Here is a 25,453-nt window from a genome sequence, read left to right as displayed (position 1 = left end):
TTGGCGTTTTGTGTTGAGCGTGTTACGTTGACAGTTGTCATGGGAACTGTGGTTGAAGTATCAGTCACCTGTTCAGTTTGCAGTGCATTCTGGGACATTTATAACGGACACTCTGCATCTGTGGACATTTGCATGACACTCATGTGTAAACTTGTTTTTAAACTACCTGGAAATTGTAATAAAATGTGTTACTTTATGGTCATACTACTTTTTGACATTGGGATTTGACAAAGATTGTTGGATTTTTATTTTGTATAAATGATCGTTTTAATGGTTTGTGTATATTTACAGAAGAAAATTGTTTAGTTCAATGAATTACTTTGCGTCAAAAGACGTGACCCAGCATGAAACAGTAACTTTTTAAAATCTATACTTTTGTTGGAATAGTTGAACTTTTAGTTTAATCTTTATTGAAGTTTGTTTTCAATCTTTTTCATCACCAATGACTATAAATATGATTTTTCAGATTTTCCTGTCATGAGAACTGCAGTTTTGTCATGCGATGTTCTTGGTCTGGAAATCCAGATGATTCATATGATCAAACATTCATACCTTTTCTATATTGTATTGATTTTGTTGGGTACACAGATAATGCTGCGTTAAAGGAAATAAACTTTATTTCTAATAAAGTTAATGTTTCTCATTTACTAAAATAACAAGCTTTGAAGTCAGATCACAAATGATAGAGACTCTTCGGTTAACAAAAACTAGCCTTTTATTAACACTGTCGTGGCTGTAGGTAAAATATAGAAAATGATTCATATTTTACGGTAAGAAAGACATTTTTTGGTCCATTTACAAATTATCCTGGCGTTAAAAAAGCTCCTGATATCTCAGACGTCATCAAGTGTCATCAGGCCTGTTGTGTGTGTGTTGTTCAGGTGTAGAGGGAAGGGAAGGGTAGCTCTTCTGTCGGCTGCAGCCTGAGAGAGAACAACACAAAAGCCCTGAGAACTAGATCTCGTCTCTCTACGGCCTGCGTTACCCAGCATGCACTGCTCTTACCAGTTCTCAGGACTCCAAACGGTGTTTTGAGACTCCATAATGTGGAAAGTGTAAACGTGGCGTGAGACGTCAGATGTGTTCGCAGCGCTGCGGTGAACCACCTCCCCGTGAATCAGAACAGCTCCACCTACAGCACAAAAATATGTATACTTTAATACACTACTGTTCAAAAGTTGGATTTGTAATGTAATACCTCTGTTCAGCAGGGACACATTCAATTGATCAGAAGTCACAGTAAAGACATTTATAAGTTTACATAAGATTTCTATTTGAATAAATGCTGTTCCTTTGAGCTTTCTATTCATCAAAGAGTCGTGAATAAAATGTATCACCGTTTCCACAAAAATATGAAGCAGCACAACTGTTTTCAACATTGATAATAATCAGAAATGTTTCTTGAGCAGCAAATCATCATATTAGAGCGATTTCTGAAGGATCATGTGACGCTGAGGACTGGAGTAATGATGCTGAAAATACAGTTTTGATCACAGGAATACATTACATTTTAACATACATTAAAATTTTGTTGTATTTCTGAGACTAAATTTAAACAGTATCTCTTCCTAGCGCTTTCAAGCTACAGCTCGGGTCAGACCTCTTTTCTAACTGATCCATCTTACGATTTTCATTACACGGACAATCAAAACTGCGAAAAGTCCCAAGAAGACTTTTGTAAAAAAAGACTTCTATAGTTTTTAAGCTATCACTAGCAAAGCTTAATGACTGTCCTGGGACAACATGTTAAAAACATGCTAGCAACGTGTTAAATTGTGCTACCAACATGCTAAAACATTCTAGCATGCTAATTAATTGCAGGGCTGCCAACTTTTGAGTTTAGCTTGGAGTGAGATTTTTTTGGGGGGGTATGTAAAAACAAATATTGCATCACAATAAGTGTAATTGTGATTGTCACATTGTTTATTGACAACATGTTACAATGTTTACATTGTACAATGACTGGTAGGATACAGTTTTTATTATTGCTTGACAAAAATTTAAAGATTTCAATTCCATTCTTGTGATTTGATTCCGATTTTGATTCAATATTGACTAATTTGGATAAATGTTTATTTTAAATTTTATTTTTAAAAAAATTATCTCACCTAATGCTGTAAACACAGAGGGCCCAATCTGCTGGTATTATTAAAGGTTAAAAATAACAAATTAAATTAAATATAATGCAGTTTTTGTTATAATAACAATTATTTAATGACATAAGTAAAAATATAATAAATTTGTAATATAGTGCTCAGCAAAATCTCCTCTCTAGCTATTTTTTTCTATTCAATTAACATGCTATGGTCATTAAATGGCTTTCCTGAGGTAAATGTAACGTTATGTGACATAATTGTGCTCCTGCTGTTATATTGACCTCTTTCCGTGGTTGAAAAACACTAATTGGTTGATATTATGTATACTTTCGGTAAGTTGCACTGCATCTTTAAATAAAAAAGTAACAGCTGATCGGTTCACGTCATAGACTGTAAAAAATAGGTTCACGTGCACTTGAACTGAGGCGCTCAGCGATCTGTCACGTCACATTTACAAGCGCCAAACGTATTTTTTTCTGAATTTCGTAATAAAATTGACGGAATCTAAGAGCTGAGAATTAGTTTAATATTAAAAGTACCTCTTTGCTCCGCAATTTTTCTGTGCGTGAGAAAATGGATGTGTGGCGTGAGAGCGTGTGAGAAGTGTCAATTGCGTGAGTCTCACGCTCAATGTGTGAGAGTTGGCAGCCCTGTAATTGTGTTAAAACATGTAAACAATGTGCTAGCTAAACCATGCTAGCAATGTGCTCAATCATGTTAGGAACATGCAAAACATGCTACCAATAGCTTTGCGATAAATCATGTTAACATGTGAAATCATGTTAGCAATGTGCAGAAATATGCTAGCAAAGTGTTAAAACATGTTAGCAAATGTGCCAATTCAAACTATCAATGTGTTAAATCATGTCAGCAACATGCTACCAGCATGCTAATTCCTAATAGCTTTGTGATAAATCATGTTAACATGTTAAATCATGTTAGCAATGTGCAAAAATATGCTAGCAACGTGCTAAAACATGCTAGCAATATGCTAATTAATTCTAGCAAATGTGTTAAAACATGTTAGCAATGTGCCTAATCATGCAAACAACATGCTAAAACATGCTAGCAATATGTTAAAACATGCTAGTAAAATGCTAATTCATGCTAACAGTGTATTAAAATCTTATTAAAACATGTTAGCAAAATGTAAAACAATGATAGACACATGCCAGCATGATAAAACATGCTAGGAAGCATATAAAAAAGTCAAACTTTCAGACAAGGCTTTGTCAAGTTTGACAAAGTTTTCTTTCTAGTTTTAAATTCAAATATTTCACAATATTACTGTTTTTACTGCATTTTTAATCAAATAAATGAAGCCTTGGTGAGCAGAAGAGACTTATTTAAAAATGTTTAAAAAAACAACATCAAACTTTTGAACAGTAGTGTATATACTGTATATGTTTATTGTATGGTGTTGTAATTTATTTCCAATGGAATTAACAGTTTCAATAACTCACCTTTTTTAACCGGAACGGGAACGAAGAGATTGTCGTCATAATTCTTCTCTCGGCCAATGAAATCAGTCAGAGGAAACGTGCCTTTAGGTGTCCGCACCATTCGCCTGGTAAGCCCATCTTTCATGCACAGCAAACTCATTTTAAATACACACATTCATGCAAAACAAAGCTTTACTCCAATAGCATGCATGCCCAAATGACGTAAAATGCCACGAATCTGCTTCATGCATTTGAAATTACCACTGTGTGATCCCGGTATGAACCACAGACAGCCGTTCTCGAGTGTAGCGTCTTCCAGAGCGATCCACAAGCCCATCACCCTTCCCAGAGGCTGCGTGTAAAGGAAGGTGGCGTCCTGGTGAGGTGTCACTGAAGTCAAGGGTCAAAGGTCAAAAAAGTGTTTTTGTATTGCTTTCTCATTGGTTAAAGATGTAGGCGGGTCTTACCTTCTCCACCAATCCCTGGTTGCTGTTTACAGAACAGACACAGAAGAGGCGAGTAATGAAAATATTACCCTTACAATAAATATAAGCATAATTTATAAGCCATCATATATTAACTCTACCTTAAAGATGTACATACTCTGCAGAATAACTGGATTTATCAAGCCGAGTTTCTTAGCCAGGTTCTGCAGATAAGAAGCAAACACACACACACATTATGACTGAAGTGTCTGAAAATTGGCATAATGAAAAGAGTATTCGGCATGATCATGGTTTTTTGGTTAAACAGTGGATTGCTAGTCTCAGTTTGAAACCAAACTAGTCTGGGTCAGTGTTATTTATATACTTTTATAGTATTTATTAATACTTTAAAAGAGGTTTTAGGCCCTAAAATGTCTCATAAATCTTCCAATTAAAACAAATGATCTTTTATATGAAGACCACAATTTACATTCGTTTACATGGGAGTTTGGTCATTACTTGAACTTTTGGTGAGTGGGTGACTGCTTTAAACAGCGGCTCATAAGCGTGGAGAGCTGTAGGAAGGATAAGACACAAATACATAAGGAGCAAAATCATTTTATTTCATCGTTTAAATATGAATGTCTTAAATATGGCGTTTAAATATCATTTTCCTAAATACCCACCATGTCCGATTTTATTCAAGGAATGTTCTCTTGGCACAATGAACTCTCCTGAAAACACAACAGTTGCATTATGGGATGAATTTCCTGGGAGGATTTATTTACATCTCAGCACAACAAACCTTTATCATCAAACACGCCTTTCTCAAAGAAGAAACGGATCTTGTCTCCACTTGTGATGAAATAGTCCGCATTTCCCTGGACAAACACAAAATATGATTTGACCGCTTCTAAATGTACATGGATTTACATGGGATTTTTTCAAGCATGGTTGGTAGTATGACAGCATTTTTAACTAATACAGGCAACTACATTTACCTGCAGTCAGTAGTCTTACCTGCATCTTTACCCAGGAATATTTGGTTGCATGTGGAAAGTAATGCGTAGAAGAACGTCGATAATGACACTACTGTAAATGCATAATAATGATGAGGCGATGATGATGACGCTGTTTACCTGTGTTTTCAGCTGCTCGTCATGGTCAGTGGAGAACTGTATCCTGCAGTGTTCAGGAACGTCCATCCGGTCAACAATCTCACTCATTCGTTCCCGTAAAGCATCACATTCCTCTGGGGACAGAAGCCCGTCCAGCACCAGATAGCCCTCATCCTGGTACTACAGAGTGAAAAACAGTACAGAGACATATTCAGTCTACATATGCAAATTATATATACCCAATTAGGACAAAAACAACATTTGCTCTTCCTGATATCACCAAAAAAAAGTAGCAAAAAGTTCCTTTTTGTACAGGTAGCTTACTATAGTAATGTATGGTATTAGTACCATACAATGGAATATTAGTACATTCATTTAGTATCATGGTATTATATTTCAAAATACCATGGTATTACCATTCTTCTACTAGCTAATAACAACTCAAAGTGGACTTAGGGAGCAAATACAGTTGATTTTTCTTCACTTTTCCTTTTTTATTCTTACTTTTAAATGTGTTTTGAGCTCAGTTGCTTACTCAATGTATCATAACATAATACAGACAGACAGTATATTTTTGATTTTGTCATGGTCAGCACTTGAGAATTTTCAATAACACAAATAGACAAAAAACATAATAGACTGTAGACCTAAATGGGGATGTAAGGTTTATATGTTAGAATCATGGTTAGTATAAAAGATAGTTTGCTATCTAATCTATTAATAGCCCATCACAAATCTCAGGATGATTTTGAATATGTTAATTCCAATTATTCCAGACACGGAAATAGAAATCTGTCTCATCGATCTTTACAACTACGACTGTGATTGGTCTATCTTCAACAGCAATGAGAAAAGTAACAGATGTCACATGACACATAAGTCTACGCACAGGGCAATAATAATAAATAAACTGTATACTGTACTACTACTAATAGTAATAATAATACGCATCGGTTAAACTGAAAATCACACACTGAAGAGTTAAAATATGTAAATGATCACTTAAGGCCACGCCCATTTCGCGTTGCTCTTTACATGGCACATTCCAGTCCATCCGCTAGTCCTGTTTTTCTAGAATTACGCAACAGATTCCACTTTAATTATTCCACAAGTGCTTTCTCGAGATTTTTATTTCTTTTGTGCATTTTTTGCACGCATGCACGAGGCACTGACCTATGACAACTTTTAATATAAAGATGCAAAACATTGTCATCTAATAGCGAGAAAAATCTTAGACTCGTAAAAGTGCTTTTCTGATTAACATGCACATAACAAAGACAATATGTGGCGTATTGTTGTTATAGCAATTTAGAGGCAATTTCTTACCTTTTGCACGTCTTGTTGTGTCAAAACATCCATGCTGAGGAAGACAGTCTGAGAAGAGAGCTAAAACGGCTGTCTCATCCAAATCTCTCTCTCTCTCTCTCTCTCTCTCTCTCTCTCTAAGCAACCACGTGGTTGCACCATGTCAAATACGATTAAACTGTAGCCATGGTTATGCAATAATTGGATTTTGAACAGTAACTCTTTCACTGCACTGCCAGAAAGTCAAATGTGCATGGATAACTTGAGTCACTGAGGGTTCAAGTGAACCTAAAAGGTAAACATATATGCCTCCAAATTCCAGGTAAAGGGTGAACACAACAGGTCATATTCTGGATGGAAATCAGTTAGTTTGGCAGATCATTATGTGCACGATTGCATGAGTTGGACAGTGTTCAGAAGACTTCACAAAAGAGATACAAGCTTTGTCAATTTCTCAATTAACCCTTTATCATCTATGTGTATGAGCCTGTAATTAATCATGTTGACTAATGTTAGTTTTTCTAAGATTCACCCTTCAAGTGAATGGTATGACAGATCTATTTATTTTCAGTGCATTATAAGATATAGCCTATTATTAACGAACTAATACTATGCAAACTCCATTTCTGAAATGCATTATTTTATTTGCATGTTTTCAGCTGGTATTTAAAGGAATAATAGTTCAAAATAATAATAATAATAATTATGTCATATACTTTCACCTGAACGACTTTCTTTATTCTGTGGTTGTATCTGGGAAAATAATTGCAATTACTTAGTAACATAAGTGGACTCTTTGCTAACCAAATTTCTCACATTTTATAAATAACTTTAAATATGCATAAACTAAAACCAAAAAGCACTGAACATGTTATGTTTTAAAAGCACTAAAACTTGCAACTTTTTCTCTGGCAGCTAATGTTGTTAACAATGCACATCTGGTTCTTGTTGCATTTAATAAAAAATAAAAAAATGTTTAAAAAACTTTTTTGGGGGAGGGAAAACAATGGTATGTGGGGAAAAAACGGTCACATTATAAAACATCTTCACAAACATCACACATGTTTGTAATAACATGAGGGTGAGTAAATTATAAAGATGTCTTATTTTTTGAGTAAACGGTCCCTTTAAATCTTTGCATGTTTTGATTTAAAGCGATATTCACCTCAATTATAAAATGTCTATCTATTCACTATACTTTTGATGAAAGTTCATACAGCTCTTTTCCATACAACAACCATTTAAAAGGGATCACAAAAGCAATGAATAAATAATTAAAATTCCAGAATATACAGTAAATTAACCGTCATTATTCACTGATAATATTTCCATCTAGTACTTTTACATTTTTTCTGAATAACGACAATATTTTAGACCGAGGGAGAATTTAGAAGTAGGGTCTACATTTAGAAATGAAGTCGTAATTTTGCGGTGGTTTTTGTGTGTGCGTTTGACCTCTTCACCTGCAGGGGGCGCCAGCGTCACACAGACTGTCAACACACGGTTCTCCTTAAAGGGACAGTTCGCCCAAAAATGAAAATTCTGTCATAATTTACTCACCCCTCAAGTTGCTGAACTGTCTTCTGCTGAACACAAAAGAAGATATTTTGAAGAATATGGGTAACCAAACAGTTGATGGACCCAAGTGACTTCCACAGTTTCCCTTTAATTTCTCAGCTCTCTAACGTTAGTTTTTGTAGAGTCTGCTTGACCACTGAGGATATGGAGGAAGCGAAAGCTTGTAAAGATGATAACCTAGCAGTTTAGGCGTTTGCGTCAATTAACAAAAACACCAGTTTAATCTCAAATCTAATGGAAAAAAAAAGTAGACAGCTGCTCATATCCGACGAGTACTAAATTCTAGCAGAGATTTGATCGAGATAGACAATGTTTTCCACTTCATGGGATATCAGTTCTCCATTAACACCTTCTTGCCATTGCAAGTTTGTGATGGCTGTGCAACATTGACTTGCAGACCTTTTCAGTCAGTGTCAAGTGCATACAAACCTAAGAAAGTTTATGTGTTGTTTGAACTGGCTGCCATTTGGTCGGTCAGCTGACTTCACTGACAGAAAGAGAGAGAGAAGTGGATGAATGGGAGCTCTCATGTGGCGACTTTACTCACCTCTACCACTCACAGAAACAGAGAGCCTGTGTTCAGTGTTTGTGTGTGTGTGGAGAGGTGTGGCATTAAAGAATGTGTGTGTAGGTGTCGGTCTGTGGCTCATTCTCAGGCAACAATGCCACGTGTGGCCATGACTTCACATTCACATGCTTGAAGGATCTTAAAGGAATACTTCACTCAAAAATGAAAATGATTCCATAATTTACTCACCCTCGAGCCATCCTAGGTGTATATGGCTTTCTTCTTTCAGCCGAACACAATCGTAGTTATATTAAATAATATCCTGACTCTTCCCAGCTTTGTAATGGCATTGAATAGTGCCAGAGTTTTTGAAGCTCCAAAAGCACATTTTGTAAGACGAATATAAAACTTTATTAACTATAATCACTGGCTTGCAGCAACAGCCGTATGCAAATTTGACTTTTTTTCCTTGCAATTCCTTGTTTAGATGTAAACCAAAGTCCCTAGACCTTGACATTAATTTAGAATTGCAAGATATAAATTCTGTAATTGCAGAAAAATTTGACCAGAATTTGACCTTTTTTTCATCAGAATTCCGAGATTGTGGAAAAAGTCAGAATTGTGAGGTAAAAAGTTACAATAACCTTTTTTAATTTTAATTTTATTCTGCTGGAATAAACAAGCTTCCATAAATCTGACATCATTTAATGTATAATGCAATATAAATATAATATAAATTGTATAAATAAAACTATTTAGTTTTTAATCAGAATATCAGCAAATTTGCATGGAAACAATAACCATTACATTTAAATCTATTTTAAAACATGCTTTCACATTCTGTATTCTTTATTTATTTGCTGAGAAAATAAAACCACAATTACATTTTTCTGATGTCATATTTAAATGGATGCTCATTTTCTGACCACATGATTTAGAAAGCAGTTTCTCTTACATCAGTGTTTTATTAGGTTTACTTTTATACTAGCATTATCTTCTAACCCAATAAATTCTGAATATATATATATATATATATATATATATATATATTCAGAGTATACACACATACATACATATATATATAATTGTGATTTATTACTACTAATTTATTTATTACTGTGATTTTATACTAACTAATATTATCTATACCAGCTGAATTCAAAACTTTCTGTGAAATAATGTAGTGCTTTAGGGTTAGTAACTAATAATGTAGGTCTTAGTAACAAACTATTGTTGTTTTTTTGCAACTGCTTAAAAAGTGACAAATAAAATGTTCAGACACGGCACAATTTCCTGAGAATGACCCGTGTGTGTGTGTGTGTGTGTGTGTGTGTGTGTGTGTGTGTGTGTGTGTGTGTGTGTGAGACTTAAGAAACATATGAAAACACATTTGAATGTATATCAGAAATTTTTACTTGGTTTTGTTTAACGCCATAACTGTGTACATTAGGCAATCTTTCCAACGAAAGAAACGTTCAAATAAAAATCATAAAATAAAATCATATGAACATGTACATGTACATATAAAAACAATTCATTAACGCATAGGATTTTTGTACTTGCAAACATGTGAACAATTTGCACAATTGTCTTTCTGTTCTGTTTCTTTTTGTTCTTTCTCTTATATTTTTTTGTAAAATTATAAAACTTACAAACGTAAAATGTACACTTTTTCTTTGAGACGACCTCCAGCATTCAGCTCAGAGAGTTAAGGCCATAATAGTGTGGGAACGTTGCTACAACAACAGTCATCGTGACGTCATCATTCCCTTCGAGTCAACGTGCATCTCACCTGATCCAAACTTGAGTCAGTCCAAGATCATTTAGTTTGTCATCAGAGCGTTAGAGTTCACCGCTTCTGTATCTTAGCGTAGTCTGTGGAGTGTAAGATTTTAGCAAGACATTTTCAAAGAGTTTCTGGCATCATATTCATCTTTAAAAGTCTTTAAAAGCATATATACAGTTGCAATCAAAATTATTCAACCCCCATTGCAAATCAGGTTTATTGGCAGAATTTATAGACTTTTATCTGTGTGCAATGAGCAAATCAAACAAAAACAAAAAATAGTAAAACAAATGTTTCAAGTGGTTTCCCCAAATCCAATTGAAAATGCAACTTTTAATAACTTCTATTTCACTTACTTTTGCTTGATTTGCTTGAAGTCTGTCGATTTTGCCAACAAACCTGATTAGCAATGGAGGTTGAATTGTTTTTTAATTGCAACTGTATGTAGTAGATTTTGTATATGACCTTTTGGCATTTATTTCTGTGGGTATTAGCTTGCAGAGGTTTAAAATGTACAATTACAGATTTGATAACTCAGCTGGCACATTCATAAACAGTCGACCCTTCCCTGATTGGATGCAGCCGCTAAGTAAATAATGCACAAACCACATATTGCTTGTTATATCTATGCATTCCCATAAAGCCACTGCTTTAACAGGCACTCGCACCCACATGTTCACCATGTTGCCGTTGCTGTCATCTATATGCATGCCCCTCGGTGCCTGTAGGGGGCAGCACATGAATGACTTGACCTTGCAAAACGTGTGTTTGTGTATGAGTGGATCAGTGTATATGTGTTTCTAAGGACAGATGGCACCCTGTCCATAACTTCCCTTCATACGGACGAAAAACAAATGCTTTTTCGCCCAAATAAAATGAATTAAAAATCATTAAAAGAATGAAAGGAAAGCAGAATGACCACATTAAGAGTTTCTTCTCTTTCATCCGTCTCACTCAGGCTTGTTCTTTATCGGCTCTCCACAGCTGCTCCTTGACCTCTGGTGGTAAAGTGTTGAAGAGATCTTCCTCCACGATCAGGCCGGAGCGCTTGAGAAGTCGACATTCGGAGAGCTCCACCGGTAATCCCTCCAGCCGGTTCCCGCGGAGCTCCAGCTGCGTCAGGCCCGTTAACTCTCCGAAGCGCGACGGCAACACCGTAAGGCAGTTATTTCCCAGATTCAGCGTCCGCAGCTTCTTACACTGGAACAACTCGGGCGGCAACGTCTCGATCTGAATCGGGGGGGAAAAAGACACGATTAAAGACGCGATTCTCTTTGATGAGTGTGTAAATTGGAATCTGATGACCGCAAATAAGACCTAAACATTTCAGTAACACTTTACAAAAGGTTTATTTGTTAGTTAACATGGACAACACTTCTACAAAATTTAATAATCTTAGTTAAAGGGATAGTTTACCCTAAAATGAAAATTAAGTCATAATTTACCCACCCTGGTCTTGTTGTAATGCCGTATGCCTTTCTTTCTTTTTTGTACCACAAAAGGAGAAATAAAAATAAAAAACGTCCAGATAATGGCAGTGACCAGTATCAAGCTTAAAAAAAAATATATGCAAAAGTATCACAGAATGATTTATTCGTTTATCCGTTTATTTCAAGTGTTCTGAGGGGATATGAGAGGGTTTGGTGAAAAACTAACTGCTATTTTATGTATTATTTATTATTATTTAATCCCATTTGTACATGGGATGCATTTCATGTCTTGTTTTTGTTAATCCTGATTTCTCACAACTTGTGTGTTTTTTTTCTGGGCGAGTCGGAGTGAACGGCGGCGCTGATAGAGTCTCATGAATGCGCATAAGACCAACGGCTGAGGTCAAGAATCTCGTTAAATAATACATTAAATTTCAGTTTGTTTTTCACCAAACGCTCTCTTTACTATATGAAGAGTTCAGATGCAAAAGCCTCTAAGTGCCATCTGAAATTTTCTTCTAGAATAATAATTTTTATAAAGCTTGTATATTTAAGTTCAGTAATTTCACTTAAATGGCAATAGGTAATTTTCATTGCCATTTAAGTGAAATTATTGAACTTAAATATACAAGCTTGATAAAAATGATCATTCTAGAAGAAAATTTCAGACGGCACTTAGAGGCTTTTGCATCTGAACTCTTCATATATACTGTATATATAGTGTATATGTGTATAGTATATGTGTTGCTGAAATGTGAGGGGTGTACTCACTTTCGTGAGATACTGTATACCCCCAGAACACTTTGGATATATGACATGTGACAGATGAGATCATTCTGTGATAGTTTTACATCTTTTTTAAAGCTTGATGCTGGTCGCTATTCATCTGGACGAGCACGAGCGCTTTTCTCCTTTTGTGGTCCAAAAAATAAATAACGGGATACGGCATTAGAACAGCAGGGCGAGTAAAGGATGATTTCATTTTCATTTTAGGGTGAACTATCCCTTTAATATTAATGTCTACGTTTACTAAAACAAATTTTAAAATACATTTTCATTAACTGAGAATAACAAAAAATATATTGCTTATTGTTAGTTAATTAAATAATGTTAACAGATGAAACATTGAAAAGTGTTACCAGCACTTTATTGTATATTATATTTATTTAAAATAGCAGAAAATATTCTCGTTATGCAAAACATACAAGTGTTTTTTAAGAAAATGATTATTTACACCCATTACATTTTTTTATTTGCACTGAAAAATATGTAGTTTACCTGAAAAATTGCGATTGGGTTTTAAAACGTGATTTTAAATAAATAAATAAACAGGTTTGCAACATTTGTTTGTAGCAGTGCTATTTTAGTAGGCCTATAATTTTAATCGATTAATTGTGAACCGTTATTAATTACACACATTTATTTTATTTATTCCAGCCTTTTCAATAGCTAACAAACCATAAGCCATTTGGTTATTTATTTAGTAAGGACTAAATATGATTTCAGCTATTTTATGTCTCATTTACCATTATTCAATCGGTGTGTTTTGTTCAGTTCATAACGGATACTGTAGTGGGTCACAGTAGTGTTATCTGGTGTCTTGGTTAGGGTTCATTTCGCGATAATGACCAGCTGATTGGATTGATACAAGAAACCCAAAACCAGCACAGCTATGCAGGGAATAATTTGTTCAACAAAACAGTCAGTTATCCAGTTTAACGGCTACAGTAATTGACTGCAGAATGCCACGACTGACCAATCCGAATCAAGGATTCCAGAGCGCTGTGTAATATAATCTATCTATAATAAACAACATGCCCCATTTAAAGCCACTCGCTCGGCAGGGCGGAGACCCCGAAAACATATTATACACAGGAAAACCAATTATCTCCAGAGTAAGCTGCTAATTTTGGCGCGCACACACACACACACACACACACACACACCACACACACACACACACACACTAAAAAAGCAAACATATGCATCTAGTTATGCTCCACCTTGATTCTCAGCAAATAAGACAAATTACACAACTGATTTAGATAATAATGAGCAAATGAAGGGACCAGGAAGTGTGCGTGTTTTATTGAGATACTATTGTAGTTTTTATTAATATTTTGAATTTTATTTTTATATTTTCCATTAGGTCATAGACCAAATGGTCTTGTTTATATAATTTTACAAATGTTTATTTTCAGTTTTTATTTTATATATATATATATATATATATATATATATATATATATACACACACACACACACACATACATGCATACATACATACATACATACACACACATACATGCATACATAATTATATATTATTATTATTATTATTATTATGTATAATTATATATAAATTATTTATTTATTTATTTTTGTTAATGTTTATTTTATTTTAACAAGATTGTTTTTTATGGTTTTAGTGTACTATAATAACCCTGGTGTTCACACTTCTCGACAGGAGGTCCCATAAACCCGCTATTTTCAGAAACATGCCACACACACACACACTCTCAAATTTATTTCACACTAAAAAAAGCAAACATATGCATCTAGTTATTTTATATATACATCTACATATTATCTACTAGATAATAATGAGCAAATGAAGGAACCGGGAAGTGTGTGTGATTTATTGAGATACTATTGTAGTTTTTATTAATATTTAGAATTTTATTTTTATATTTTCTATTAGGTAATAGACCAAATGGTCTTGTCTATATAGTTTTATAATTTTTTATTTCAGTTTTAATTCTTTTCTTTTTTTTATACAAGTTTATATATTTTAGAAGTATAGATAGATAGATAGATAGATATACACACATATACATACACACACATGCATACATTCACTATATATATATATATATATATATATATATATATATATATAGTTAATGTTTATTTTATTTTAAGTAACAAAATTGTTTTTATGGTTTTAGTGTACTATAATAACCCTGGTGTTCACACTCCTCGACAGGAGGTCCCATAAACCCGCTATTTTCAGAAACATGCCACACACACTCTCTCAAACGCGCCCATTACTAAAAACAACCACAAGTGCACGTCAAACTCAAAACACATGAGAGAGAGACAGGTTTTGTGTTGCTGCATAATAAGTTGCTGGACTTTATGTCTGTACATTCCCCGTTTACCTCCTTTGAATTATCTGACTCGCATCCAAAGAATCCAGATTCAATAAAACAACGGCGCCGTCTAATGCCGCTTACACCCTGGAGAAAGCTCAGCGGGGCGTTTGACGGATAAGTATGCGCAACATGCACTTCGAGGGTGTTGCCTCATATTCTCACTGGCACTGCGTGTGGATTCCCGTCATGAAACGCCACCGACACGCTTTCTTTATTTTACAAAACTCTAAGATATTTGCTATGATTGCCATAATTTTCATTTAATTAACGTTAACTGGCCTGAAATTACTGTTTCCTATTGTAATGATTTGAGAAAGGATGCGTTACCTACAACAATGACTAAACAGCTATCAGCAAGTCAGGTGTGAGCAAGTTAGTGAAAGATATAAAATCATCTTCTTTAAAATGACCGCATCATTTTCAGCATCATTACTCCAGTCTTCAGTGTCACATGATCCTTCAGAAATCATTCTAATATGCTACATATTTTTCCAGGATTCTTTGCTGAAAAGAATAGAATTGAATTGAAATAGAATCTTTTCTAAAACTATAAATGTCTTTACTGTCACTTGACCACAAAATGACCATTTGGAGTCCCTAAAGGCACCGAGGGGCTGATAGTGAGTACTCCGGGGGTCGATGAATTGTCACACCTTTAGTACAAAGGGGCAAGTTGTAATTATCTGATTGGTCAGCTTGAATGTCTCACATTTGGGTTTGTCACATGGTCAGGGAAAGGATAAAAGAAGATTGTAACTGTTGCCAAACATGATTATGTTTATCTGCCCAGCTAGCAACACTGGACATCAACCTTTTTAATAACCTTTTAATAACCTTTTCCATATACTGTCTACTTTCTATTAGCCTGGTTAAAACCAGACCCTTCTCAGTTGAAACTGAGTGTAGGGTCTGGAGAAGCTATGTAGACGAATCATTTCCAAAGGGGCGTCACCAACCGACGTAGCTCAGCTTGATTGACAGATGATCTGACCAATCATACTTCGCCATCCGCCATTTTGTCCGACAAAGCAGTCAGGAGAGTAGTAACAGGATTTGAACTTGAAAAACGGAGTGTACTGACGCCTTTCCGTGGTTAAAACAACATTCCTTCATTATGTTTGTTCATGTTTATTTGAGGCTATAAATTAACTAGAAGGAAGAGATGATCGGTTCACAAGAACAGCTTTAACTGATGCTCTACAGCGATCTGTCACGGCACATTAAAGAGCAACAAAACGGTATTTATTGATTAAATTTCTTTTAAAAAATTACCAAATTTGAAAGCTGAGACTTTGTTTAATATGTTTAATATCAAACGTAACCGAAAAGTAGCCTGCTCTGTCCTGTCTGCCAGCATGTTGTCAGTCTCCTCTCTGCTCCGCAATGTATTTTTCACTGCGTGAGAACTAGTGTTCTCAACGGGTCGGGTCGGCCCGACAAACCCGACGGGACCCGCGGGTTCGGGCCGGGTTCGGGTCGAAAATATAATCAAATGACTCGGGTCGGACCTCGGGCTTAATCTTTTCCGCTCAGTAAAAAAAAAAAAAAAAAAAAAAAAAACATTTATTAATCATCGCTGCTGGTCACCGTAATGAAAGTCTGGCTGCTGTGTGCAACGTGCATCATGGAGAGGGACGGGGGCAGACCTGACGCCTTTAGCCTGGAGAAGAAGATGGAGTTGGTGAGAAGTAAACTTGCCGCAGGTGAATTCACCGCCGCTACTACAGCCTATTTATATATTTAAAGTGTATTGTTTCAGTTGTTTGTATTGTTTGTATTGTTAAAAGGCGTGAACATTAAAGGTTGATTTGAATTCCCGTCTGCTGGTCATGATAATACGTGTATGAGAGAAAAAAAAACTGCCGCGGCGTCGGGCCGCGGGTCGGGTTCGGGCAGATAATTCATGTTTAAGTGTCGGGTTACATCGGGTCCGGGCTTTAAAAGCCACGGGCCGGGTCGGGTCGGGTTGTAATTTTCAGGCCCGTTGAGAACTCAAGTGAGTCGTCATCATGTAAATCCCTCCCCCAACGTTTCTGATTGGTGCCGCGATTTCAGCGGCACAGTAATGAGTTTGAATGGGCTCTTCTCCAGACTATCCTGAAGAGAGAATTGAAATTCGCCGGAAGTAGTCTGGGTTTTCCCAGGCTAACTTTCTATAACAGTTCTATCTAATAACATATTAAACAGTACTGTTAGACAGATCGTTAACTAATAAACACAGAGAATGCGAGCATTGTTTGCTCTGGCGTTCTCAACGCCGCCAAAATAAAGGTCCGTCGCGCCGTCAAAATAAAAGTCACCGTGCTTGCCTCACTCCCTTAGCCCGCCTACCAGTTCCTATGGCCACTTGGCCAGTGCGAACGCAAACAGCAAAACCAAGTTTGGGGGAGAGTAGTTCTCAGAACTGTTTAGAAGTGGACAGTTTCTAGAACTAAGTTTCTGTAACTACTTGGTCGGAAAGAGGCTATTGTCACTCTCTATAGCAACACTCTCCCACATATTAAGCTATTGTAACTGTGCATATTTCCATCGTTGGTATAAGTAGCAGTGGGTGGAATAGACAAGAAATGTACAGTTTTCTACCAGGAAAATTTCTTCAGGAAATCCACCCTTACACTTTTAATCAGTTTCTTGCATCCTTGCTGAATAAAACAAATAATATTTTTTTTTAACAAATAAAATTGGTTATCCACCTTTTTCCTGACGAACCTACTGCGTTTTGAATTATTGGAGGCAATTCCAATTCCAGGGAAACTTCCACTCAAAAAGACTGAAACGAATCATTTCAAATTATACGGATGCGCTGTAAAATAATCCTTATCCGTCAGTTTGACTGAATGAGCTCTTAAGTTTCCTTAGGCGTCAGAAGAAGAATGTAGTGCTTGGAATTGTAATGTGACATGACATATTAAGCATATCTGTAATATATGGCAAGAGCTCTTTTCTATGGAAGCTTGTTTCCGCCACAGAACAAAAAATAAAAAGGTAATTGCGACTTTTTATCTCACGATTCTAACTTTTCTTCTCACATCACAAATACAAAGTCAGAATTGCATGATATAAAGTCGCAATTGCATGTTATAAAGTCAGAATTATGAGATATAAACTCGCAATTGCAAGAAAAAAGTCAAGTCTTTTTTCTGTAGAATTGGACTATAACTTGATATTGCGAATTTATATCACAGTTCTGAGAAAAGATGTCAGAATTGCATGATATAAACTCGCAATTGCAAGAAAAAAAGTCAGAATTGTGAGATGAAAACTCGAAATGAAAACTCGAGATGAAAAAAAAGGATGTTTAAAATGTTTTATTCTGTGGCGGAAACAAGCTTCCATACTTTTCAGTCGCTGCTTTCTTTTCCTACACAGTTTTTGAAAATACTTATTGCGTTCATAGAGCAAACCTTTTGCTGATTGTTTACAGTTTAACGGAAGTAACTCCCATATTTTGCGTTACGGGGAGTGTGAGAAAGGTGGACACAAGACGGTGTTATCCGAGTTTGAGTCTATGATTCTCTGCAGTGTTACAGATTCAAACTCAGATAACACCATCTCTCAGGAACATGAGGTGACGTGCACATGCAAGTCTGCACATTTACTCACTCTGTTCGCCGTCACCGCAAAGTACTGCATGTTCTGTAGGAATCCGATGTCTGGAGGGATGCTGGTCAGGTTGTTGTGGCTGAGGTCCAGGTATCGCAGCTTCCTGCAGAAGAACAGCTGAGCGGGAATCTTCTCGATCTTGTTCCGGTTCAGGTAGAGTCGCTCCAGGTTGGTGAGGGTGCCGATCTGGATGGGGATGTAGGCGATTTGGTTGTACCAGAGCTTGAGGCACACCAGTCTGTGGAGATGCTGGAAGCTGATGATCTCCTCGATGGTCTTCAAGTTGTTGTCCTTCAGATCAATCTCCTACAGACAGAAGTTATGATGTGCACATCAGAGTAAGTGAGCCCAAGGGGAAATTCCTGTGGTAAGCAGCCAAACTTTAGGAAATGTACAACATTTATATAATGCAGCAGGTTTAAAAAGGCCGTATTATGCCCTCTTGATTTCGTTTTTGGGCTCTATGGAATATGATTTCATACTTGGATGTTCAAAAAACACCTTATTTTTCTCATTTGTGACCCTGGACCACAAAACCAGTCACATGTCGCATTGGTATATTTGTGTCAATATCCAACAATACATTGTATGGGTCAAAATGATAGATTTTTCTTTTATGCCAAAAACCATTAGGATATTAAGTAAAGATCAAGTTCCATGAAGATATTTTGTAAATTTCCTACCGTAAATATATAAAACATTTATTTTTGTGAGTGAATCCAGCACAATCGCGAACATAAATGTAGAACTTTAAAGGAGATTTTCTCAATTTTTTTGCACCTTCAAATTCCAGATTTTTAATAGTTGTATCTCGACCAAATATTGTCACAAACCATACATCAATGGAAAGCTTATTTATTCAGCTTTCAGATGATGGATAAATCTCAGTTTAAAAGAAAATTGACCCATGTGACTGACAAATATGTGACTGGACCACAAAACCATTGTTGCAGCTCCTCTCTTTCCAGTCTGTCAGTAACGCTCTGTTTAGTTCCTGTCTCTATGAAGCCCCTCCTTCTTAAAAGCACAATGTGCTCTGATTGGTCAGTTGGAGCAGTGTGTTGTGATTGGTCAAGCGTTTCGAGCGTGTTTGGGAAATGTCCTGCCCATTACCATAACTACGAGTTTCAACACACTACTAACTCAACCAGGCCCCGCCTCTTTATTTTGCGTATGCCTTGGGCAGGAATTATTCAAATGAGGAATATTGCGACATGTTCATTCCCAAAAGAAAATTCAAGACTACAATGGAGGCGTTTCAGGGAGTTCAGAAACAGTGACACTGATTTAGAGAATAACTTTTAGGACTTATGCAGAGCTTTTCCATGCTCAAATTACAACATTACACACTAAAGAAAAGCATAATACTGTAGGTCCTCTTTAAGGTGAGACACGGCAGGCAAAAACATTGTTTGTTTTTTCACCGGTCAATTTTGAGATTTTGGGATATTTGTCTTCAATAACATGTCTTCTTTCAGACTTGTGGTGAAAAAAAGTCTGAAATACACATTTAGGTCTTTATTTTACTACACTTTGTCTGTTTGCGTCTGTAGATTTCTCATAAATGCCTTCTAAATCATCCCGCTGCTGATATGTGTGTATCACATAAACTGTTAGAAAGCTCTCTCTCTCTCGTAAAATGCTGTCGGATCCAAATATGGTAATTTCCTTTTTATCAGAACCAATCGTGAAAGTAAAAGGGCTGAATGCGCAATCTCATTGGCTGATGATAAATCTTTAAAGCCCGTTTTCTCAAAATGACTTTCTCTCATACTCCAAGTCCGAAATCTCCTCTTCAGTAGCACCTATATACACCAAACTTTCCAGTCTTGTACCTAGTTATATTATGAAGACATTTACAGAGGGATTTGTAAATATACTATTCCTAGCCTGATTTATATAACATTTATTCCAAAAAACATGGTGAAAATCAATTTAAGGCTATTGACAGTATATTCTTATTTACAGGATAAGTAGATATCCATAAATCCCTCAGTAATTTTTTTCCCATCTAATATGTGAACACAATGAAAAAGAATTCTGAACCTGAAACTTTTTTTTGTATGCAAATTAGCGCATATTTAATTCGATAATCTCTAATTTGCATATTTAATCATTAAATTACAGAAAACTTGTAATACATCTTAATGTAGGCAATCAACTGGTAAAGTTTCATGGTGATGTCTGTTAGTTAAAAATGTTACCCTATTCACCTGTAGTGTTTCACCTTAAGATACTCAACCCATCTTATTTTACTTGCATACATTAGTCCCGTAGTATCTAATTATATGCACAGGTTTTGTGAAACTACATTAAGGAGGACTAAGATTACCTGTAGATTGTGCAGGCTGAATATGGAGTGTGGGATCCTCTCCAGATCACAGCGCACCAGCTCCATCTCCGTCAGGTTCACCATCTTCTTCAGACTGTTCAGAACCATCAGTTTGGTCCCTTCGTTATTAATGGAGAGCTTCTGCAAGTGAACGCCAACGTCTGTCACCACCTGCCAGGGGGAAAGACGCACTTGAATCATCATTTTGTCCTAAATGAAATTGCAAAATGCAATTCTGTGTGAAAATATTCAGTTGTTAGATTAAAAACAAAACCAGACCTAAAGAACAGTATGATAGTTGTTAGAATTTCACTACTGGTCTTATATCTTCACTTTATATATTAAATTATATATAAATAATATATTTTCTTTACATTTTGTTCAGAATATTTACAAAAAGTACCTACAATAGCATAACACAATAGCTGCTAATTGAGTATTAGAAAGCATAATCTCTGAAGGAAAGTCGTGAGTGGAACTATGTTATATATAGTTTATAATATATATTAATAATGTATAAAAAATATATCTATTAATTTATATAAACATTTTTAATTATATAAATGATAAAAAAGTATTATATAATATAATTTTATTATAATTTATTAATTTTATTTATAGAATTTTATAATTTTTTCTTAAATATTTTAATATATATATATATATACGCACAAACAATTTATTTTGTATTATACACATTATATAAACTAAATATAATTTATCAAAATATTTTACAAAAAAATGAAATGAGATTTTTATATAAAATAATATCTGTATAAACTAATATACATATACACACACAGAGAGTACATATACACACACATAAATATAAATATATATATATATATATATATATATATATATATATATATATATATATATATATATATATATATATATATATATATATATATATATATATATATATATATATATAAAAAAGTGTGTATATGTATATTAGTTTATACAGATATTATTTTATATAAAAATGTCATTTCAAAAGTGTACTCGGTGTGAGTGTGTGTGTGTGTGTGTGTGTGTGTGTGTGTGTGTGTGTGTGTGTGTGTGTGTGTGTGTGTGTGTGTGTTTTTTACTATTAAAATTATATATAATGTGAACTGTAATTAAAATATTTACATAAAATGTTCTTTTTACTTTTTGGTAAAGATTTTGATAAAAAAAAAAAAAAAAAACTATTTTTGTCTTTATAATAATGAGCACTGATAAATCAAGCACAACAAGTCCAAGAACATGTATTAAAGTAAACAGGCTAAATTTTTATTTTAATCTTTCATCACCGTCATCAGATCCCACATATGCTATGCTGTAGTTTCTGTCATATGCTTCCACACAGTAAGAATGACATTTATGAATGTGTTGATGAATTTCTGTAATGAACATCATCGTACCTGAGGCAGTTTAGTGAGGTTGCTCTTCAGCCGCAGGACCTTGAGCCTCTTGAGCTCCCGTAGGCCATCGATGACGATGAATCGGTTGTTCTCCGCGCTGAGGTTTCCGGTGAGATGTAGCTCGCTGAGGTTCTTGAGGCTGTAGATCCACAGCGGGATCTCCTTAATGTCTGTGAACTTTATGTGTAGTGATTTGAGGTTCTCACGGAGGAAGGCCAGAGCGGGAGCCTCGATTTTGGCCGGTGTGTGATAAAGCCACATCTCCCTCAGGTTACACAGCTGTGCGATAATGGGCGGGATTGTAACGTCAGGGATCAGCTCCAATTTCAGCACCTGGATGGAAGAAAAAGATAATGAGTGCATTTTAATACGTTCTCCCATACCAAAATAATATGCAAAGGCAACTTTATATATGTGACCCTGGATCACAAAACCAATCACATGTGGCAATAGCCAATAATACATTATATGGGTCAAAATTATAGATTTTTCTTTTATGCCAAAAATCATTAGGATATTACAGTAAGTAAAGATCATGTTCCATGAAGATATTTTGTAAATTTCCTACCGTAAATATATAAAACATTTATTTTTGTATGTGAATGCAGCACAATCTCGAACACAAATGGAGAACTTTAAAGGAAATTTTCTCAATTTTTCGATTTTTTTGCATCTTGTGATTCCAGATTTTCAAATAATTGTATCTCGGCCAAATATTGTCCAATTATTCAGCTTTCAGATGATGTAATGTATACATCTCAATTTAAAAAAATTGACCCATGTGACCAGGTTTTGTGGTCCAGGGTCACATATGAACTCTAAACTCAAATAAAAGTTGATTAGGCATCCTAAAAAGCTGATTGGCCAATGGTGTACGATTGGGGCGGGACAATATTTTTCAACCAATAGAATAGAGGACATTATTTTAAAAATCAAGTCCCGCCCTAAATTTCTTCTCATTCCAGAAACGGTTTCACTCGGATAAACGTCGCAACAGGGAAGAAAAGACTGTCCAAAGCAAAGTCTGCTTCATGCCAACTTTAAAGATTGCGATTTAAACAATACAAATAGTATTAATTTATAATTATTTATACAAATTATTATTACCACTATTACTAAATATAAATATTAAACAAGAAATACTATTGTAATATTTTACTGTGAAATAAAAAAAATAGATCAGAAATGTTATTTTACAGTAAATCTGTTAAATAACAATACTAATATTCATGATCTTTTTGATTTTCATTCATGTCATTCATTATCAAATGTTAAATCATCAAGCATTTAATTTATTTAAAGCTTCTCTTTTGCCTGTTTATAAACACTTCTCATTGCAAGTATGGGAAGATGGTCGCATGGTGTACGTTGCGTTTTCAAATGCATGTTTTTAGCGTCCCAATCTCAGATGGAGTTCATGCGAAGCAACGTTTACTGTGAACCAAGACGCTCTGAGACACTGAAAACAAATCAAAGTGTAAATCAACACATCACATATATTTTTACAATTAAAGCAACACCAAAGCACTTTTCCTCTTCGGTCCCCCTACAGGTTGGAAGCGGAATTGTCCATTACCGTCGTAAATAATTTAGCCTACCATCGCATGCATGCTATTTGTTTATCCAGCATCGGCTTTGGAATGAACGATGTACACAGGCAAGGTAGAGTATGTTGCATGATTTTATGAAAGTATGATGTATTGCGACATCAGAAACGAAGAAAAACAAAATAATGGCATTGCTTGCTATTTTTTTGCTATTGTAACGCTTGCCGTAAAGCAAGTCAAATTTGTAGTTTCTTATGTGCCCAGATAGCACACGTGCGTCTGCAAGATGTCTGTTAAAGATCACTTCATCTGGGGCCGTATTCACAAAGAATTTTAAGGCTAAAAGTAGCTCCTAACTGGCGAATTTAGGAGCAACTCCTAAAAATAATGGGCGTGTCACTCGTAACTTTAGGACTCCTAATTTTTTTGACTAAGAGTAATTCACAAAGCATTTTAGCCCTAAAAGTAGCACCTAAGCCTGGGACAGCTTAAAAGAAGTCGAGAGGACTCCTAACTCACTAAGACCTATTCACAAACCGCTTTTTGTGGCATTTCACGTTGCAATGTTTTGAAATGCGTATGCGCCGGCTACAGGAGCTTCCAATCGCGAGGGAACGATTTTGCATTGTAGGCATAACTAGGGATGCAATAACGCCACCAACAACAACCAAAACTAGGCTACTCATTCATTGCATGTAAACTAATTGTAACGTTTGATTGTGAATCAAATTAAAATGTTCTTCTCTTTGCAAACGTAGGCAGAGGCATATAGTGACAGATTAATTCAATAACGTTGCAAAGATATTGCATCAATCCATATGTTTCATTAGGCTACTAGGCTATTTGTTTTTCCTTACTCTTTATTAATTTAGGCTATTTATTCAGTTATTCATCATCTTCGTCCTTCGCACTACTTGTGTAGCGCACGCATTCTCAGACCTGTCACCTGTCAATCATCATCGTAGGGGAGGGGTTTGGAATCATTCCCGCGTTACAATCATCAGCCAATCAAGGTGGTCACTTCAGTCAAGCTCGTGCATGAGTAATGACGTCATCCCCATAGCAACAAAGACTCACTCTTAGTTTAGGAGTTGTCATTTTTCTTTACTAAGAGTAGGTCTGAAAGGCGTTGTGAATAACTTTTAAGAGAAAACTCCTAGCTAAAATCTTTTAGTGCGATTTAGGAGTACTCCTAGTGGTAAGATAAAATGCTTTGTGAATACGGCCCCTGGAAAGCATCTGCTGTTCACTAACATCTGATAGACATCTTTAAGATGTCAGTTTAACATACATTCTAAATCATTACATCTTAAAGACATCTTCTAAACGTCTATTTGACATCTGATAGATGTATTGCAGATGAGCAAACACTCTAAAAAAATACGTCTTCCAGATGTAAACACGCACATCAAATAGACGTCTCCATGATGTACGTGTGCTTCGAACTACAGATCCGCTACCCGAACTGACAAACTTGCATAGTGCGGTTACAGCCGATATAGGCCCGCAAAGCGAATGCAGAAGTGCCGTTCACCCTGTTACGAGTTGATGAACCACTGAAACGATTTTGGAAACATTATTTTAAGGTACAAAATAATCTTTGGTGTTGCTTTAAACTGCAGCCTTTGCTATTTGATAATCGGTTTTATTTTGATTAATGGTGCATAAGGCATTAGGGAACAGGCTACTTTCAGCAAGTCTCCTTCATGACCTGCTAAC

The 25,453-nt window shown here is 35.5% G+C and overlaps 2 protein-coding genes across 4 annotated transcripts in view; both read right to left on the bottom strand.

Annotated features, from left to right (window-relative positions):
• Window positions 1-697: 697 nt before the first annotated feature.
• On the bottom strand, window positions 698-6,824 carry phyhd1 (phytanoyl-CoA dioxygenase domain containing 1). The gene is made up of 11 exons (XM_081390145.1): window positions 6,408-6,824; window positions 5,103-5,261; window positions 4,769-4,844; window positions 4,650-4,697; window positions 4,483-4,538; window positions 4,125-4,187; window positions 4,006-4,027; window positions 3,800-3,928; window positions 3,560-3,676; window positions 1,006-1,132; window positions 698-923 (listed from the first exon to the last, which is right to left on the bottom strand). Exons 1-11 carry the CDS (start codon window positions 6,438-6,440, stop codon window positions 878-880), a joined length of 876 nt encoding a protein of 291 aa, XP_081246271.1. The 5' UTR covers window positions 6,441-6,824; the 3' UTR covers window positions 698-877.
• Window positions 6,825-9,869: 3,045 nt separating this feature from the next.
• lrrc8aa (leucine rich repeat containing 8 VRAC subunit Aa) overlaps window positions 9,870-25,453 on the bottom strand; it is a 31,431-nt gene continuing 15,847 nt past the window's right edge. For all 3 annotated transcript variants that reach the window (XM_081390142.1, XM_081390143.1, XM_081390144.1), the window contains 4 exons: window positions 22,188-22,520; window positions 20,779-20,949; window positions 18,447-18,752; window positions 9,870-11,488 (listed from right to left, as the gene is read on the bottom strand). In XM_081390142.1, the coding sequence (XP_081246268.1) occupies window positions 11,213-11,488; window positions 18,447-18,752; window positions 20,779-20,949; window positions 22,188-22,520 (1,086 nt within the window). In that variant the 3' untranslated portion in view covers window positions 9,870-11,212. The remainder of the gene's footprint in view (window positions 11,489-18,446; window positions 18,753-20,778; window positions 20,950-22,187; window positions 22,521-25,453) is intronic.

Source organism: Scardinius erythrophthalmus, assembly GCF_964197995.2.
Source record: "Scardinius erythrophthalmus genome assembly, chromosome: 17".
Classification (NCBI taxonomy): domain Eukaryota; kingdom Metazoa; phylum Chordata; class Actinopteri; order Cypriniformes; family Leuciscidae; genus Scardinius; species Scardinius erythrophthalmus.
This window is presented reverse-complemented; position numbering and strand designations above follow the sequence as displayed.